We start from the raw sequence: 17,273 nt of genomic DNA, 5'->3' as shown, positions 1-17,273 counted from the left end.
GGACACCCCGCAGCCCTGCTCCCCCAGTACCGGACACCCCGCAGCCCTGCTCCCACAGTATGGGACACCCTGCAGCCCTGCTCCCTGGCATGTCACTCTGTGGGCACACGCAGATGCTCAGGGGTTTGCTGTGGGGAGCAAGGCTGGGGCTGTGGCCTCTCCCTGCACATGAGCTGGGGGTCACTTGGCCCCTTTCCTTCCACTGGCTGTGGCCATGGGTGAGCAGGGGAATCTGGCCCAGGAGCGAAGAGAGTGAGGAAGAGAAGCTCCCAACGGGGACAGAGACAAACAGGAAAGGGGTGGGGAAGCCTTCCAGGGGGGTCGGAGGGAGGCCAGGAGCAGGCAGTGACCAGAGAGCAGCCCCCAGTAGAGCAGGCAGGCCATGGGCAGTGCTGGGGGACCACGGGGTTCAGGGCCAGGTGAGGGCAGAAGAAGACACGGGCAGGTAGGGGAAGAAGGGCATGGGTCAGCACGGCGGCTTCGGGTCGGAGAACTTGGCTGTTTTTTTGCTTCCAGTTTTTGCTTTATTTTATTATTATTATTTTATTATATATTATGCTTCAGTTTTTATTTAAAATTTTTTTTTGTAGAGATGGAGTTTTGCTGTGTTGCCCAGGCTGGTCTCAAACTCCTGGCCTCAGGCGATCCTCCCCCTTGGCCTCCTGAGGTGCGGGTTACAGGCATGAGCCACCTCACGCCATGCTCAGCCTTTTGTTCCTCCTTTTTCTTTTCTTTTCTTTTTTTTTAATTTTCAGACTTTTTTTTTTTGAGACAGGACCTCACTGGGTCGCCCAGGCTGGTGTGCAGTGGCACTATCCCAGCTCACTACAACCCCTGCCTCCTGGGCTCAAGCAATTCTCCTGCCTCAGCCTCCCCGCAGACACCCACCACCATGCCTGGCTCGTTTTTGTATTTTACGAGAGGCAGAATTTCACCATGTTGGCCAGTCTCGAGCTCCTGGACTCAAGTAATCCGCTGCCCTGCTTGGCCTCCGAAATGCTGGGATTACAAGTGTGAGCCATCGGCCTGGCCTTCTTTTACTTTTCTCTTTCTTTACATTTTTAAAGTTTTTATTTTTTGAGATGGAGTCTTGCTCCGTTGCCTGGATGGAGTGCGGTGCGGTGGTGTGAGCTGGACACATTGCAACGTCCACCTCCCAGGCGCAACCAGTCCTGCCTCAGCCTGGCGCTGGCTCCCTAGCTGGGACCACAGACAGACACCACCACAGCCGGTTAATTTTCGTATTTTTTTGTAGCGATGGGGTCTCACTTTATTGCCTAGGCTGGCCTGGAACTTCTGAGCCCAAGACCCCCAACTCAGCCTCCCAAAGTCCTGGGATTACAGCCATGAGCCGCCACACCTGGCCTTCATTTTTTTATGTTTTATTTTTCTCTTTTTAAATTTTTAGAGCTTGGTTTTTGTCTTCACTATTTTGTGGTGTCAGAGTGACCTAGGCCTTCACTTGTGAAAAGCCCAACCTGCAGTGACAGCAGGGTGGGCTGGGACCTGCAGAGGCTGTGATGATGTGGACGTGTGCTTGTGGGGGGCGGGGAGTCCTGGGGCGCTGTGAGGGGCCTCGCTGTGGACGTGTGCTCGTGCTCGTGGGGGGCGGGGAGTCCTGGGGTGCTGTGAGGGGCCTCACTCTGGACATGTGCTCGTGGGGGGCGGGGAGTCCTGGGGCGCTGTGAGGGGCCTCGCTGTGGACGTGTGCTCGTGGGGGGCGGGGAGTCCTGGGGCGCTGTGAGGGGCCTCGCTGTGGACGTGTGCTCGTGGGGGGCGGGGAGTCCTGGGGTGCTGTGAGGGTCCTCGCTGTGGACATGTGCTCGTAGGGGGGGCATGGGTCGACTCTCATGAGACGAAAGTGGTAATAACTGGGTTCAGCCCCATGGCCTCTGGTTTGAGGTGGGGTCCCAGGCAATTTGGGGTGTGAGGAAGAGATTTCGGGGGCTCAGTGGAGGGAGCAGAGGGGAGGATCAGAGGGAGGCAGCTCACAGAATCAGAGCCTGGCCCAGTGCCGTGTTGACTCGCAGTGGCCTGCTGGAGGAGCAGCCACAGAGACTGGAGCCTTCGAGGACCCAGACCTTCCGGATGGCTGATGGCTCCAGGAGGGACAGGGGGTCAGGAGCAGCCTGGCAGGGAGGGGGAGCAATGGGAGATGGGAGGGGGAGGTGAGGAGGTGGAGGTGACAGGGGCCTGGAGAGGGAGAGGCCCTGGGGTCAGACAGTGTTTGTAAAGGGGCGGAGGTGTTTGCAGGAGGGCGGAAGCAACCAGGGGATGGATGGGGTGGGGAGTGGGGTGGGGTGGGGGGAGCTTCCGGCATGGCCCCGCACAGCAGGGAACGGTGGCTGCCAGATGACTCCAGTGTGCACAGTGGCCCTGGCGTCCTGCAGGGACTGTTAGACAATGCTCATGCAGACCCTGTGCCCCCGCCGAGGTCCCCTCCATGGCTGTGCGCTAGCTCCTCGCCCCAGCAGCAGTGACACGGCTGCAGATAACCCCAAGTCCTCGACTTCATGGAGTTTCCCTCCCAGGGAAAGAGACAGACAGTGAACAAATGGAAAAAAAAATAAGTCCATGGTCATTCTGGAAAATAACCGGGAGAAGTCACAGAGATGGGCAGGGACTCATGGAGGGCTTCTCGGAGGAGGTGACCATGCTGTAACTGTAGGGTGAGAAGGAGATGGCCGCAGGGAGAGTCTGGGGAGAAGCTTCCAGGCCTGGGGTGGAGGCAGGCTTGGCGGTCCTGGTGTGACATTCAGCAGCGGGGTGGTCCGGGGCGCCGAGCTGGGACTTGCTGGGGCTGGGGGAGAGCCGGGCTGACTCTGAGGGGCACACCCGGCGAGGAGGAGGTGCCAGCTGAGTCTCTGCCTACCCTGTGGTCCAGTGAGGCAGGCACTCTCATCTCCAAGTTCATTGTACATCTAGGTAAACTAAGGCCGGGCAGCCCATCAGGGTGGAATGGGGCTGAGCCACAGGCAGCTCTAACCCCGGGCTCCGGGGCTGTCTGGTGAGAGCCGGAGCCGAGGAGTGGGGCGGTAAGGCCCTGGTGAGCGCCGGGCTCAGTTTTCCAAAGATGGCTAGAGCCAGGTACTGGTCCTCAGAGGTGGGTCTGGGGCCCGGCATGGCTGGTGCCTGGGAACCAGAGGACACAGGGCCGGACAGGTCAGGGGTGAGGCGCAGCTCGAAGAGAGGGTGAAGCCCAGCCCTGATCCTGGGGCCCGGGAAACCCTGAGGGCCATGCTGGACATTCATGGGGAAACTCTGTGTCCCCCTCTGGGACCCCACTCCTGGCTTCCCCTTGACTGGGTGCATGAGGGTGAAGGTCGGGGGAAGCGCCTGTGAGTTCAGCCCGTTGGAGAGAACAAGGCCTCACGGGCCCCCTGGTCCTGGCTCCGCCCAGCATGCAGCACGCCCAGGGCACCCAGGCCTCCCTCCCGCCGTCCCTGGTGGGCGACCTGCCAGCCTTGCTCCCAGGCCCACCCCGACTCCCTAAGTACGCAGAAGAACGGCTTCTCCGAAATCGGGAGCTCCCCCAGGAGCCAGCGCGCTGTACCCAGGGCCTGGTACCCAGTCCTGCCCTCTGCCCTCAGCCTCAGTCTCCGCCGCCACCCCCGAGGTCCCCACGCCCTCTGGACCCCTTTCTGCCCACACCCAAGTGCTGCGAGGCCCCTCTGTTAACTCATGTTTTCATGTCATCTGTTTCTGTTGTTGCTTACGCACGTTATTGCTTTAACGTTTAAGGAAAAGTTTAGCTTTGGGGAAAATAATTTCACCCTCAGAGAAGTTTCAAGAATGAGAATTTGACAAGGTGCATCTGCACCCCTCTCACCCAGGGCACATGTCCACTTTGCCATTTGACCCCTGCCTCGCCCCCTCTCCGCCTCTCTCTCTGTTTCTCTGAACCTCTGCCTCGTTCTTTCTCTCTCTGCCTCTGTCTGTCTCTGCCTCTGTGTCTCTGCCTCTGTCTCTCTGCCTCTGCCTGTGTCTCTCTGCCTCTGCCTCTGTCTCTGTCTCTGTCTCTGCCTCTGTCTCTGTCTCTCTCTCTATGTCTATCTCTTGTCTCTGTCTCTGCCTCTTTGTCTCTGTCTTTGTGTCTCTCTCTGTCCCTGTGTCCCCCTGTCTCCCTGTCTCTCTGTCTGTGTCTCTCTGTCTCTGTCTCTCTGTCTCTCTGTCTCCCTCCTTGACTCCTAAAGACTTGAAGGTCTGTTTCCTTGGAATGCAGATGTTCTTTTGTGTGACCTCAGCGCTGCTGTGAAGTTCTGCACGTTTACCACGGACACCGCCGTTATCTTGTCTGCCGGTCTGTGTCCTGACGGCTGCTCCCGTCAGCGGGGGCGCAGGACAGGCCCTCTGCGTCACTGGGGCCTCCTGGCAGAAAGGACATGGCAGGCTCTTCCTGCACGTTTCCCGCCCCGCCCTGCCGTCAGCCTCTCTTCCGAGGAGCCCAGGTCCTTCAGGGCAGGATGGTTTTAGAGAAGCGAGCCTGCAGCCTGGTGTGCTCCTTGACACTGGGAGTCTGCGTCTCAGTCACTCAGTGGCAGAGCAGGAAATGCCCACTGGTGCAGATGCACCCACGCTGGCCCTGCGCCTCCCAAGTAACCCCTGCCCTCTATCTCCAGGGGTGCCCCATGCACTTCCTCCCAGCCGCCTCCCTCCTTGGCTTACTGTGCCTGGTCTTCCCCAACTCCTTCCTGGCCACAGCCCAGGGTCACATGGGACTTCAGAGGCCATGTTTTCCTGACCTCCAGAGCCTCACACAGGGCTGCCCACATCCCCTGCCCTGGGCCTGTCCCCTCCTCTTCCAGGACTCCCCAGGGGCTCGTGGTGGCCACTCTAGCTGCCCTGGCTGTCCCCACCCTCCCCCTCCTCTCCTCTCGCCCTGGCCTTGGGCATCTCTGCCCATGGACTCACCACCCAGGACACCCACATTCCCATCTCCAGCCCCGCCCCTGCTCCAGCTGCCTGGACCAGCTCTCTGCCGGAATTTCCACAGGGCCTCCAAACCCAGCAGCCCAAAGGGAGTGCCTCAACCTCCTCCCAAAGCCACTTCCTCCAGTCCTGGAGGGCAGCCCCGCCCACCCGTGCTCCCAGCAAGGGCCTGGCTTCCTCATGTCCCTCATGTCCTGGGGACCCGGCCCCTTCCACGTCTCCATTCCTCACTCCCTGGACCTTGTGGTGACTTCAGCTGTGCTCCACCCTGCTGAGGTCTTTCGAGAATGCAGAGCTGGGCGCCGGCCCCATGCCTCAGGCCTCTTCCAGCAGAGACACCAGAATCATCCAAGGGAGATGGAGCCAGGCTCAGAGGGGGGCCAGTTTGAGATATGCTGGTTTGGTTTCTTCAGACCTCACTTCACTCATTCCTTTATTCATTCACTCATTTATTGGAAATTTAACCAACACCCATACAGCAGCTATCCAGCCCAGGGGTGCAAACCTTCCCCCAGACCTACATCAGCATGGGGGTCCTCACTCTGCTCCGAGCCTGCCCTGCCCCCACCCCACCCGCCCCAGGGGATCGTTCTTTGACATTTTGTGTTTGTGTTCGACATCTCCTTGCTTTAAGATAAAAAAAGGTGATTTTCCACATAGTGCGTCTGCCTCGGCCAGCCGAGTGGAATCCTGTGGTTGAGCCAGGTGTGAACTCCTGCCCCGATCCTCTGCCCTCAGCCCTGATACCCCATGAGACTGGGTCCAGCCTCTTTCCCGGTGGGCACAGGTGCCACAGAGCTGCCGGGTCCCCTGCAAGGGGGTCTGTGGCCAGGCCCCGCTGCCACCTGTGCGTCTGCCCGCCTGTCTGGCTCTGTGTCTCCAGGCTTGTCTTCCTTCAGGCTCAGCTGAGGCTTGGCCTTGAGCAGTGTCTCCCCCACAGGCCAGGTCTCAAGCCACACTTCTGTGCCCCATGACCCCCTCCACCCCGGGCTGCACCTGGTCCCATCATCATGGCGTGGGCACCCTGTACCTCTGCCCCAGCTGCACCCACCAGGCAGTGCTCCCCTGGCCCCAAGCTACCCTGCTTCAGGCTGGTGGCCTGGCCTTTCCCTACAAGGGGCTCCAGGAGAAGGCCCGGGTGGGGGTTCAGCCTGGCTCGGGGCTTCGGTTGCAGTAAAGGTCAGAGCTGAATGCCAGGGCTGGAGGATGCCCGCGGGGCGGGGGACGGTACACAGCCAAGGCCGTCCCGGGCGCCTGTTGACGTCAGTCCTCAAGGCAGCCCGAGGCGGAACTGCTGCTGCACGTCCTACCTCCAGCAGATCAATCAGTGAGACCTCCAGAGGGCAAGGGCAGAGCGCGGGCTGGCAGTCTCCTCAGCGAAGATCTGAGCGGGGGGACCTTGGCATGCCTGCTCTGGCAGCCTTCAAAGAGCGGGGCTGATAGCAAGGCGGCCTTGCTGTCATCAGCCTTGTCAGAGCCTGTCAGAGCCTGTCCTTGGCGGCCGGATGGGGCTAGGGTCTTGGGGCCGAGTAGAAAGGAGAGTTGGGGCCACACTGGGGCCTGGTTGGGGTCGCTGGTGGGCACAGGTCTCTTGGTCCCCTGGTGTGGTGAAGAGTGACACAGCCTGCCTTTCAGGGTGGCAGTAAGGACCAGAGACCCGACCGGCCCCCAGCAACATGCTCATCCCTAGCCCCAGATCCCACGGCCCACTGCGCAGGCATACCCTTCCACGTTCCCCAAGTGGGTGGATTCCCCTGCAGGGCCTTCCGGGACTCAGCTCCTTGCTGGAAGCAGCCTCCCTCCCAGGCTGAAACCCCCAGGCTCCGTGCAGCCTCCTCCCAGGCTTTCCCTGCTGGCCACTGACCATACCGCAGGCCACCTAGGCCGGGGCCCAAGGCACAGCCAATGAGGCTGGGGAGAGCCAGACCAGACCAGCCATGGGGATTCAGATCCTTTATTGACAGTGGACATGAGGCCAGCCCTCCGTGGCAGGCTCTGGTGCATGCCCCCGGCGTGTTCTGCTGGGAGCTGGGTCCGGGGCAGGCGCGGGCCGACGAGGAGCCTAGGACTCCGACTCAAACATCTTCTTCCGGCCCTCCATGCCTGACTTCTCCTCAATGTTCTTCCTCCAGTCACCCACGTCTCGCAGATCCCGCTCCTGGGGTGGGGGTGGGAGAGAGCTCAGGCCCACCCAGCCACTCACGCACCCTGGTCCACACCACCTTCAGCCTCAGGTTCCCCTCTGCATTGGGCAGTAGACTGTCCCCTGCACAGCACCCTGGAGGGGCAGGGGTGCCGGGCACCTGGCAGGGCAGTGTGGACCCATAGCAGGGCGAGTGTGGGAGGTGCTCCCCAGGGACAAGGCAGGTGTGGGAGGTACTCCCCAGGGAGGTGGCATGGGTGGTGCTCCCCTGTGGCACGCACCTTCTCTGTGTCCTCCTTCTTGACCTGCTTGAGGTTGGCTCTCAGGTCCATGCACACCTTGTGCTTGGAGCCCAGCAGGGCCTTGAGCATGGCGTCGGCCGACATGCGCACCCTCCGCAGTGGGGGCCGCTTGAACTTGCCCCGCAGATCGAACAGCTTCTGGTTCATGTCCTCCAGCTGTGGGCACAGGAGCCAGGTGGGGGCCCGAGGTCCCGGTGGCCTCAGCTCCCTGCCCCTACCCGTTCGCCCACCTGCCTTGGGGGCCGCTGCCCGCCCCCAGCACTCACCTCCTTGCTGCTCTTCTGCACCCTCACCTCCATGTCGTACTTCTCCTCTTCAGCCGCGTCAATCTTGGCGTGCAGCTGTTTGCAGAGCTCCTAGGGGTGGGCGTGGGGTGGGTGGCTGTCCTGACACTTGGCAGCCACAGTCACCGGCCCCTGCCCTGACCACCCGACTGGCCCTCTTGACAAGTGGGGAAACCGAGGCAGCAGGCAGGCCGGCTGCGGGGGGGTGGCAGTACCTGCACTTCGGACATGGAGCCGGGGATGTGCAGCGGTGGGCAGTGCTCTGCCAGGTAGTTCTGCTTCTCGGCCTCGCGGCGGCCCTCCTCCTTCTCCAGCTCCGTGGCCGCAATCTGCAGCATCACGCTCTGCAGCGGGGCAGGTGGTGAGGGGCTGCGGCTGGCTCCCCCACCCCCGCAGACCCACCCAGACAGCCCCCCAGGTGCCCACACCTACCTTCAGGTGCTGTCTGCGGGCCGTGATGGCCCTGTTCCGCTTCTGCATGGCAGGGACAGAGGACAGAGTCAGGGCCTCCAGGCCTGGACTCCCCCACCCCCTTCCACACTCTCTGGCCAGGTTGGGGGCTCCTGCCCAGGGACCAGCTGAGCCTGGGGGCCCCTGAGGCCATGATGGGGAGGCTGGGCCTCCCCGGGCCCAGACCTCGCTCTGGGACACGGCGCTGTGTGATGCGTGACACTTTGCCCAGGTGGCACATGGTGCTGGGGGGCAGGGGCTGGGGGAGAGGAGTCAGGCCACAGGGCCAGTCTGGGGCAGGTCAGCTGGCAAGGTGGGGGCGGGAAGTGCAGGAATCAGAAAGAAGAAGTGATTCCCTTTGACCAGGCCACAGCCACACTTGCCCTGCCCAGAAGGCATGCCACAGCCGCTTCCTCTCTTGGTGGGTGGGTGGGGCACTTTTTGCCAGCAGGGAGGGCAGGGGCCATCTTCCCTGGGTCTCAGGGCCTTGAGGCTGTAACCTATGGCCTATCCCGAGTTGGGGGAGCCCCTCCCCGCCATGTTTTGTGTCTCCAGCAGGTACTTACCTCCTCACTGTCCAGGGAGGGAGAATGCAGGCCGGGCGGGGAGAGAAGAGAGAGGTTAGGGCCATGGCCGTCGGGGTGGGATTCCTGATGGGGTGGACGGGGTGGGAGGTGGCAGGGGCACTGTGTGGGGGCACACTTACTCTCCCATCCTGAGGTCCTGAGCTTGGAGCCTGTGGGGAGAAGAAGGCAGAGGTGTTGCCCGGGCCTGGCTACCACGACACCTTCGCCCAGTAGCTGGTAAAGGGTGCAGGCCTCCCGCTGATGCCCCCCTTCCGCCGCATCCCGTACTCTGACCCCCTTCAAGGACAACGTCTTGGAATTCCCCAGGGTGAGAAGTAAGAGGAGAAAGTGTTCCCAGAATGTCCCAGGCATAGCCTGAGGAGCTGCAGCTGTCCCTGAGGGGGGGGGACGGGCCAGCGCAGGTGGCCGCCTGAGTGACGCTGTTATTTTTAACCCTCCGTCTTTGGCTTTGGGCCTAAGTGCATGGAAGGACCACTCCTCAGTGTGGCCTGGGGGCTCAGGTTCGGGGGTTTCTTGACTCCTAAACACCCCTTCCAGGGTCCCCAGAGGTGAAGCCTGGTCGTCAGGGCCTGCCTAGGACCTGCCTCAAGCCAGAGCTGCCTCCCCAAGCCTCTCCCTCCCATTCCCGTCTGTGGAGTCCCCCAAAGTGGGCTGCTGGTGGCATCCCCCAGACCCCCAGACCCCTGCCGCAGGGAGTCCTCCCTCAAACTAGCTCAAGCCATGCCCTGTCCCCCGGCCTCGGCGGGCCAGGCTGGGCCTCACCTAGAATCTGGGCAGCAGGGCTGAGCGTGAGGTCAGGCAGGCGGTGGCAAGTTGGGCTGGTGGGCCCAGGGGGAGGGGTATAAATGGCCTCCCCTAGGCTGGGCCCCTGCTCAGAAAGGGCATGGAGTCCTCCTCAGACCAATGGGGGCGAGGAAGCAGCAGAGACCTCCCCACCTGTCCGGCTGCCTGGCCTGGCCGCGTGCTGCTGCCCAGTCCAAGAAGTCTTGGTGAGGCGCCGCGGCTGGGCGGCTCTATTTAGGGCTCAGTGACGCGCTGGAGATGCCTCTGCGGTTCTTGTAAGGAGCCTGAGGACACTGGTGCCTGGCTCTGCCTGTGGTGTCGGCCGGGCACACGGCTCAGGTCACCCTTCAAGGATGCACACCTCACCCCACCTCGCCCGAGGTCGGCGTCCAGCTCACCAACAGGGCTGCCTGCTGGGTTCAGCCACAGCTTCTCTGCTGGGCCGGCTCCCCCACCGGGCCCCTGCAGTGGGCCGTTCCCCGCTTCAGCCCACGCCTGACCCCCTTCTGCAAGCCTGGCTCCTGGGGTGAGGCCTCCCAGGCCCTGCCACAGCGGCCGACGGCTGGGGACTGCCCCCTCCCTGCGTGAAGCTGTCTTCCTGCCTGGGGAGCGGGACTGGGAGTGAGGGGCTCGCTGTACACGCGCTGGGCCCCTCCCAGCCTGCCTGGAACGCCTTGCCACCGTCCCCTCCAGAGACTTGGAACACATCCTTCAGCCTAAGGAGGGTGGCGCCACCCGCGTTGGGAGCCTTTCTGACCCGAGGGGGCTTGGGGCCCGCCTGGCTGCCCGGGCAGGCCCGGCACTGCCCTTCTCACCCAGGCCCGAGGCCCTGGTTCCCCCCATCTCCGCAGCCCCCACCCTGCAGAGGCCCCGGGACCGTGACTTGGCACCCTCTCGGAGCGGGGGCTCTTGGCCCCAACCCCATGGGGAGGATCAGAGGAGACAGCAGCGTGGAGGCTCCAGCCGCTAAGGCAGCCCAGATGTGTGGGGGACGGAGAGGGGAAGCGGCCAGGGCGGAGCCCCTAAAGGCCTCGGCGCCTTCCGAAGGCATCTGCTGCCCCCTGCTGCTCACGAGGGAAGGCCCTGCCGAGCTGTGTCCCTACGAGGATGCCTCCAGCCTGCCCCATCCCAGCTGGCCTGACTCTCTGGACCCCACTTCCCTGGTCTTCCCAGGTGGCCCAGGAGGTGATGGTGGGGGGGAACCAGAGTGTGGGCAGGGAGGTGGGGAATCTGTGCTCCTGGGGAGGTTCCTCACCCCTACCCGGCGGCCCAGCAGGGATGGGTCAGAGGCCTCAGGGCCTGGCTGAGACTGGAGAGGAGCCCCTCCCCCGTCCTTGTGGGGGGCCCTGGTGACTGGAGCCAAGCCCTGTGTCTGCGTCCCCTCAGGCTCCAGCCAGACACACAGTGGCAGGAGAAGGCGTTTATTGTAGTGGTCCCACAGGGCAGCCTGGGCAAGTGGCCGGGCTCAGCGGGGAGACCGAGGCTCATGGTGTGTTCCTGAGCAGGGCAGGGGCAGGCGCAGGCGGGGCTGCAGAGCCAGTGCTCGGTCCACCTCCCTGACCGGCCGCAGGGGGTGCCACTGGACCACGGGCTGCTGGGCGTGGGCCAGCATGTCCACCCAGTGCTGCAGGGGCTGCCCCGAGGTCTGGGTACCCAGATGCACCTTGCCCACGGGCTCGGCCCGGAGCTTCGGGCCACCGTCCCAGACAGCCAGCACCAGGTCCACATTCTGTGCAGAGACAGGCCACGGGGCGGGGTTGGGGGAGAAAGACCGTGGTCAGCAGGGTCTGGCACTGGGTCCCGATCTGTCCCTGCCTCCCGGCAGCCCACCTGGACCTGGCTGAAGGGCACCCGGAAGGTGAAGGCCTCGTTGAAGTAGGGGCAGCCGTGCCCTTTTTGCCAGCTGTCTTTTTCTTCTTCCACTTCCTCTGGTTCAGCATGAGCTGGACCTTCACGTAGGGCTCTGGGCAGGCAAGAGGGGCCGGAGGTGGAGACGCTGACCCGGGCTGAGGCTGAGCACAGGGTCCCACCTTTGTACACCAGCGTGGGCACGTGTGACCCTCACCTGCCAGTCCTGGACGCAGGCCTCGGGCCTCCAGCACCACCACGGTTAGCCGGCCCGAGCCCGGCACATACCGGAGGAAGCAGCACAGCTCCCCCACCTGCTAGGGCTGCGGGCAGCGAGAGGGCTTCAGCTCCGGAGGGCCATCCTGGCCAAGGTGGCCTTCTGGCCAAGTTGTTGCCCGTCAGGCCTCAGTCCCTCCCATGTCCCACAGGGCAGGGTCCCTGCCAGCTCTGCCTCGGGCTGCAGGAGGGGCTGTGGCCTGGTGATTAATGCCTCACCTCGGTGGCACCCGGCGGGCCCAGGGGGCACCAGTGCTCCAGAACGTGCTGCAGATCCATGGTGCCCAGTGGCAGGTGGAGCTCACCCAGGGTCTCCTGCCCCGAGAAGCGCCTGAAGTGGAAAAGCTGCACCTGCAGGGTGGCCCCTGGCAGCCCCACCTGTGGGACCTGAGATAGCGGCGTCAGCCAGGCCCTCTGCCCCAGCCCAGCACCCCTCAGCCGCCCAGTCCCCCCAGCCGCCCAGCCCTGACTCACATGGAAGCAGCAGGTCTCATCAAACATGGGGCAGAGCATGCCTCGGTGCACCTTTGTCTCGTGCCTGTGCCCAGCCTGGGTGGAGACGCTGAGCCGGGCATAGGGGTCTACAGTGCCCCCGGGCCTCAGGTCGGCTGCCTGCTTCAGGCCCACCCTGATCTGGGAGCCAGGGGAGCGGGCTCAGCCAAAGGGCCTGCCCTGTCAGCTCCCCACCAGCTAGGGCACAGGGTTGGCCCTTCACCCATCACCCTTTCCGGAAACTTGCAGAACCTGTGGCCCTTCACCTCCTGCCTTCCAAAGTCTTACTCCAGGGAGAGCTGCAGGTACCCCCATTGCTGAGCGGCCGCAGGGCTGGATTGCAGGCTCTCCACATCCAGCTGCACCTGGTGGGTTGGGACATGGGCCAGGTGCTGCTGCAACCAATGCCCCATCGGAGCCCTGGGCTCTCGGGCAGCACTTGCAGGACATGGGTCAAGACCCCCACCTCCGGGCAGGTCACCCAGCAGGCACAAACCCTCAGCTTCGCTTTGTGAGACCCACCAAACCCACCCCAAACGTGGTGTCTGTTTACCCCGGCCTTCCTCAAGAACCTGCTGTGGCTCCCTCTGGCCCACTCTTCCCTGAGTCCACCTCTCATGCTGCCTCCTCCTGACCTCTGTCCACCCACTTTCCCTGCCAGGAAGGCCCTCGTCACCCCTGTTTCGGGGGGAGTCAAGTGTCCCTGGGGTTGAGCCCACTCAGCTGTCCTGGGCTCTGGAGCCTGGATTTCAAGCTGCCCTCTCTGGACCGATCGGGAGAGGAACTGCTCCTCACCAGGCAGGTGGTGGTGGTGCCCCGGGCACTGCCCAGGCCCATGGCCTCCTTGTCTCTGGGCTTCTTCCTGTGGCAGCGGCAGCAGCAGCAGACAGCACAGAGGAGGCCCGAGATGAGGAGGACACCCGAGGCAAAGGCGCCAGCAGTGACAGCCCAGTTGGGCCCTGGGGTGGAGGCCAGGTTCAGCATGTGGGGGGACAGCTGCAGCCCCCACTTGGCTGGCTATCCCCACACCCCTCTTTGGAGTCCCACAACTCACACGGGGTCCCGGTGATGAGGTCTGGAATGAGCCCGGGTAGAGCTGTGGTCCCAGCTGGGGCTGGGACACTGGGGGAGTCTGGTGAGTGCCCCATCTTTCTGCCCTGCTGGCTTGGAGGAAATGGTCCAGGAGGCTGGGTCAGCTGGGAAGGTGGCCCCTCCAACCCCTGCCCACCACCCCATCTGCCTGGCAGCAGCCAGCGCTGGGTCTGCCTGGGCAAAGAGGCAGCCCGGGGTGGCCAGGGGCGAGGGTTCTGAGAGGCAGGAAGCTGAAGGGAGGGAGGCGCTGGACCCTGGCCAAGGCTCCAGTTTGGCTGCCCAGGCCCGGCCTCCTGGCTACCTCCCCCCAGCCCCCAGCCCCAGCCAGGCAGGTAGGGCCTGGGCAGCTGGGTCCCTACCTTCACCGGACCTCAGAGCACACTTGCCCCCACTGTAGGATGCCTCCTCCACCAGGAAGCCCTCTCCCTCGCTGCCTCTCTCTCATGGCCCTGGACCCTGGGCCCTGCCTGGGGGTCCCATCTCATCCCTGGGGGTTCTCATCTCTGAGGTCCCGTCACTTCCTTGCCCCTACAGGACTCCCCACAGCTGGGGCCCACCATGGTAAGCCACTTGGAAGCCCAGAGGGGTCTGCAGGCTCCTGGGGGAAGGAGCAGGGCTGGCTGTCAGGGGCTCACTGAGCAGGCCTGGGCTGAAGGTGCATTCCTGGCAGAGGCTCAGGGCCGCAGCGCCTGGGGACGAAGGTGAGGTGGGGGCAGGTAGGGGCAGGGTGCAGCTGGGAGCGGCCAGAACATTCCTTGCACACTGACTCAGCCGCCGCCCGGACTCGCCCACCTGCCTGCCCGGCCACCCTTCGGCATGTGGGTGGGAAGGAGGGTGGGGCGGGCGCAGCTGCTGGCCCCTGCACCCCCCTGCCCAGGGCCTGGGGAGGGAGCACACCTGGCCGGGCTGGCTCCTCCCATCCACAGGCAGGGGAACCAGGGTGCCACATGGGGCCCACAGTGACCCTAGGCCTGGGGTGACTCCCTGGCTCAGCTCTTCCCTGAGTCCACCTTGCAGCCGGCCAGGAGACTCTGTTCCTCCACATCCGAGCCTCCCCAGCTTTGCCCATGAGTGCCTGGGACCCCTCCTGCAGTGTCCAAGTCAGCCTAGCTTTATGGGCACAGCCCGGGCCATCCCTCAGGAATAAGCAGCTGTTCAGATGAGATCCCCTCAGCTCTGCAGCCCCCCAGCCTGGTGCAGAGCAAGGAGACAGAAAGGGACCCCCACCATGACTACACACACACACACACACACACACACACACGGACAGCATCAACGCCCCACTGCCCGGCAGGCAACTGTGCTCCCAGAACTGACCCACATCCCCAGTGTTCAGAGAAGGGGGGAAGCTCAAAGAGTGGGGGAGGGCCCAGCTTCCAGCACACCTGCAGACCAAGCTGCCTGCCAGCTCCACGCCCTGTGAGCTCAGCAGGCCAGGCATTTCACTGGTGAGTGGGCTAAGGCTGGGACCTCCAGTTTTGTAGCCCTGGAGGCTGGCATGGCCCGAGGAGCCCAGCCTGTCCCCCAAGCAGAGGGGCCAGCACTGCAGGTGGAGGGATTACAGGCACAAAAAGGAGATGTGGCGGTCAGGGCCGGCTTCCCAGGCTGCACCCTGTGCACAGCGCCCCGTGCTTAGAGGGGTCCCTCCCTGGTTTAATGAGTGCTGTGATCATTGTGAAATTCTTCATTTTGGAACAAGAGGCTGCACATTTTCATTCTGCACTGGGCCTCACAAGTTACGGAGTTGGTCCCATTCAGGGGACCCCTTGGGTGAATCCCTGCAGATGGAATAGTGGGGTGCAGGGAAGCTCACAGGCCTCGGCAGCCCCTCAGCCCTGGGGGACGCTCCCAGGTGGGTTGGGTGTCGCACATGTGGCTGGTGGAAACCCTACTAGCAGCTGACGGCAGGAGCTGGGTCCGCAGGGTCCCTGGAGCAGGACTGTGCAGGCCAGATTCACACAGGCCACTGCCTCCTTATGTGGAGTTGAAAGTCAACTTCTCCTTTTGAAACGTCGGAGACTGTACGCATGCTGAGATTAAAGTAGCTTCACTGGAGATTTTTATACAGAATCTCGACCTGTGCGTGCAGGCGTGTGTGCGTGTTTGTGCGTGCGCCCCTCCCCTGCAGGCCCACTTTGCTGCATCCCCTCCTTTACTCTAAGAACAGTCAGGGTGAGCGGGGAGAGCATCCCTGCAGTGATATGCTGCTGCAGGCCAGCAGGACTCCTGGGCCAGCCTGGTGATCTTGTCCCCAGAGGAGCACAGAGCCACCCAGAAGCTGCTCCAGAAAACCCCAGGACGCTGAGGGAGCTGGCTGTTAGTGCTGGGGGTTGTCCTGAGGCCTGGGGAGGTGCATGGTCCCTCTGGACCTCCGGGACCGCAAGGAGGTGCAGGTGCAGTGAGCGCATGGCCACCAGATGGCGCCGTCTGCCCCGCTGGACCTGGACTCCAGCGCGGCTCCTGGGGACAGGGGCCTGGAGACCCTTGGGCGCTGGGGACTCTTGGGCCTCTCAGCCCCCACCCAGGAACCCCCTGCCCTCCCTCCCTGATCCTCCCGGGCTGCTCTCCCCATTGTCTAGCTTTGGGTGTCCATCTTCTGTGGCCATGCTGGGAAAACCTCCTCTGGGGGTTCATGTCATGTTTTCCCAGGAAAGGAGATGGTCCTACCTCCCTGGCCACCCTCACTCCCTGCCCCCCCGGAACACCCACTCCAGGAGGCTCCTTAGGGCTCTGGAACCAGCTCCACTCTCCTCACAAAGGTGGCTACTCTGCTCCTTCAGCTGCATCCCCACCCCGCTTGCCCTCCAAGGCCTACATGAGCCCACCTCTTCCAGGGAGCCTTCCGTGGTCACCCCAGGACCCCCAGACCTGCCATGACGCCTTGTACTGAATTCCACCCTGTGTTCCCTCCCCATTGGGACCCCCAGCCCCCACCAGGCAGAACATGGGTGGGCCCCCTCCTTTAGACTTCTTGTCAGCCCAAGGCCAGGCACTTGTTCCGGGCTTGACTCACTCCATGGTGAGTGCAAGTGGAATGCTTTTGGCTTCCATAGGGGCACTTTTCTGTGGGTCCTTCCTCTGAAAAATAAGACTTCCCCACGTGCGGGGGCTGGTAGCCCCCAGGTGTAAACACACTCACCTGACGCCCACTGCTTCCCCGGACCAGCCAGCCACCAGGCCTTCCGCTCAGACCCTGGGCACCCGGAGGCCGGTCCAGCTCTCAGGCAGCACTGCCTCTGGTGACGGAAGGCTCTCCTTGGGGAGGAGGGGTGCGGGGGGCAGAGCTGCAGGAGCCCCACCTCGTGGCCGGAACTGCTGGCCCGTGAGAGCTGGGAAACTCCCTTTGGGAGGAAGGTCTCTCTCTCTCCGAGGCCCAGGGGCCGAGCATCTGGGCTCCAGTCTATTTCCATGGGTCTCTTGGGGCTGGGGGCACACTGAGTCCTACCCAGCTTTGCTGGAGGGGGTGACGGGCCCGAGAGGGCTGGTTTTGGTGAGGGGCAGCAGGAGGGGACTGGTCGAACCTGGTTTGAGCAGGCCCTGACACCGGGGAGGGGTCCCGAGGCACAGGGCCGCCTGGCTTGGAAGAGAGCACTCTCAGGTGCTGTGGATCGGGGGGACAAGTGTGAGGAGGACAGGGGCCAGGCGGGGGCTGCCCTGGGCAGTGTGGCACAGGCACCCTCAGGACACTCCCCTCCGTGCCTTTGTCTCCTGCCGGGCTGGCCCAGTCCCTTGAGTTCTTGGTTTTCTAATGAGCGACCCCCCTCAGCCGCTGGCCCCTGAGCGAGCGGCCGGAAGTCCTCACTCCAGTCTAACCTCAGTGTCCCTTGTTTCAGCTGGACCCCCAAGCAAGGCCTATAGCCTGAGCTCCCTACTCTGCTCTGGCTGGTTAATCTCGTCCGGCCAGTTTAGTCAGGTCCGTGAGCTGGGCCCACCTTGGAGTGGCCCCCCCAGGCCAGGGCATTTCCCAGAGCCCTTATCGCTGCGGGTTAATGCTTAACGGGAAAACCTGTCTCAGCAGGCCCGGGCCGGTGGGTGGTCAGGTAGCACGTACAGGGGACATAGCCCGGGCTCCAAGGATGCTTTTGGT

At 63.4% G+C, this 17,273-nt stretch overlaps 2 protein-coding genes across 2 annotated transcripts; both read right to left on the bottom strand.

Moving 5' to 3' along the window:
• Positions 1-6,867: 6,867 nt before the first annotated feature.
• On the bottom strand, positions 6,868-9,532 carry TNNI2 (troponin I2, fast skeletal type). The gene is made up of 8 exons (XM_017520430.2): positions 9,458-9,532; positions 8,815-8,844; positions 8,675-8,681; positions 8,091-8,132; positions 7,874-8,002; positions 7,641-7,730; positions 7,354-7,530; positions 6,868-7,087 (listed from the first exon to the last, which is right to left on the bottom strand). Exons 2-8 carry the CDS (start codon positions 8,820-8,822, stop codon positions 6,992-6,994), a joined length of 549 nt encoding a protein of 182 aa, XP_017375919.1. The 5' UTR covers positions 8,823-8,844; positions 9,458-9,532; the 3' UTR covers positions 6,868-6,991.
• A 1,395-nt stretch (positions 9,533-10,927) lies between these two features.
• On the bottom strand, positions 10,928-16,044 carry SYT8 (synaptotagmin 8). The gene is given in 10 exon segments (XM_037735552.1): positions 10,928-11,207; positions 11,309-11,361; positions 11,364-11,441; positions 11,544-11,649; positions 11,822-11,989; positions 12,077-12,235; positions 12,361-12,459; positions 12,890-13,053; positions 13,149-13,258; positions 16,039-16,044. Coding segments are annotated over 9 exon segments (1,185 nt in total). The 5' UTR covers positions 13,243-13,258; positions 16,039-16,044; the 3' UTR covers positions 10,928-10,943.
• Between the last annotated feature and the right edge of the window lie 1,229 nt (positions 16,045-17,273).

The sequence above is a fragment of the Cebus imitator genome, unplaced genomic scaffold (assembly GCF_001604975.1).
Source record: "Cebus imitator isolate Cc_AM_T3 unplaced genomic scaffold, Cebus_imitator-1.0 Scaffold836, whole genome shotgun sequence".
NCBI lineage: Eukaryota > Metazoa > Chordata > Mammalia > Primates > Cebidae > Cebus > Cebus imitator.
Note: the sequence above shows the minus strand (reverse complement) of the source record. Positions and strands in the feature narration are given on the sequence as shown.

Bases quoted from the DNA above. Each gene is read 5' to 3' on its own strand.
- TNNI2 (XM_017520430.2), bottom strand. The intron at 7,731-7,873 runs GTACTGCCACCC...GCCCACCCCTAG, and splicing joins GCTCCATGTCCGAAGTGCAG to GAGCTCTGCAAACAGCTGCA. The intron at 7,531-7,640 runs GTGAGTGCTGGG...CTGTGCCCACAG, and splicing joins TGCAGAAGAGCAGCAAGGAG to CTGGAGGACATGAACCAGAA.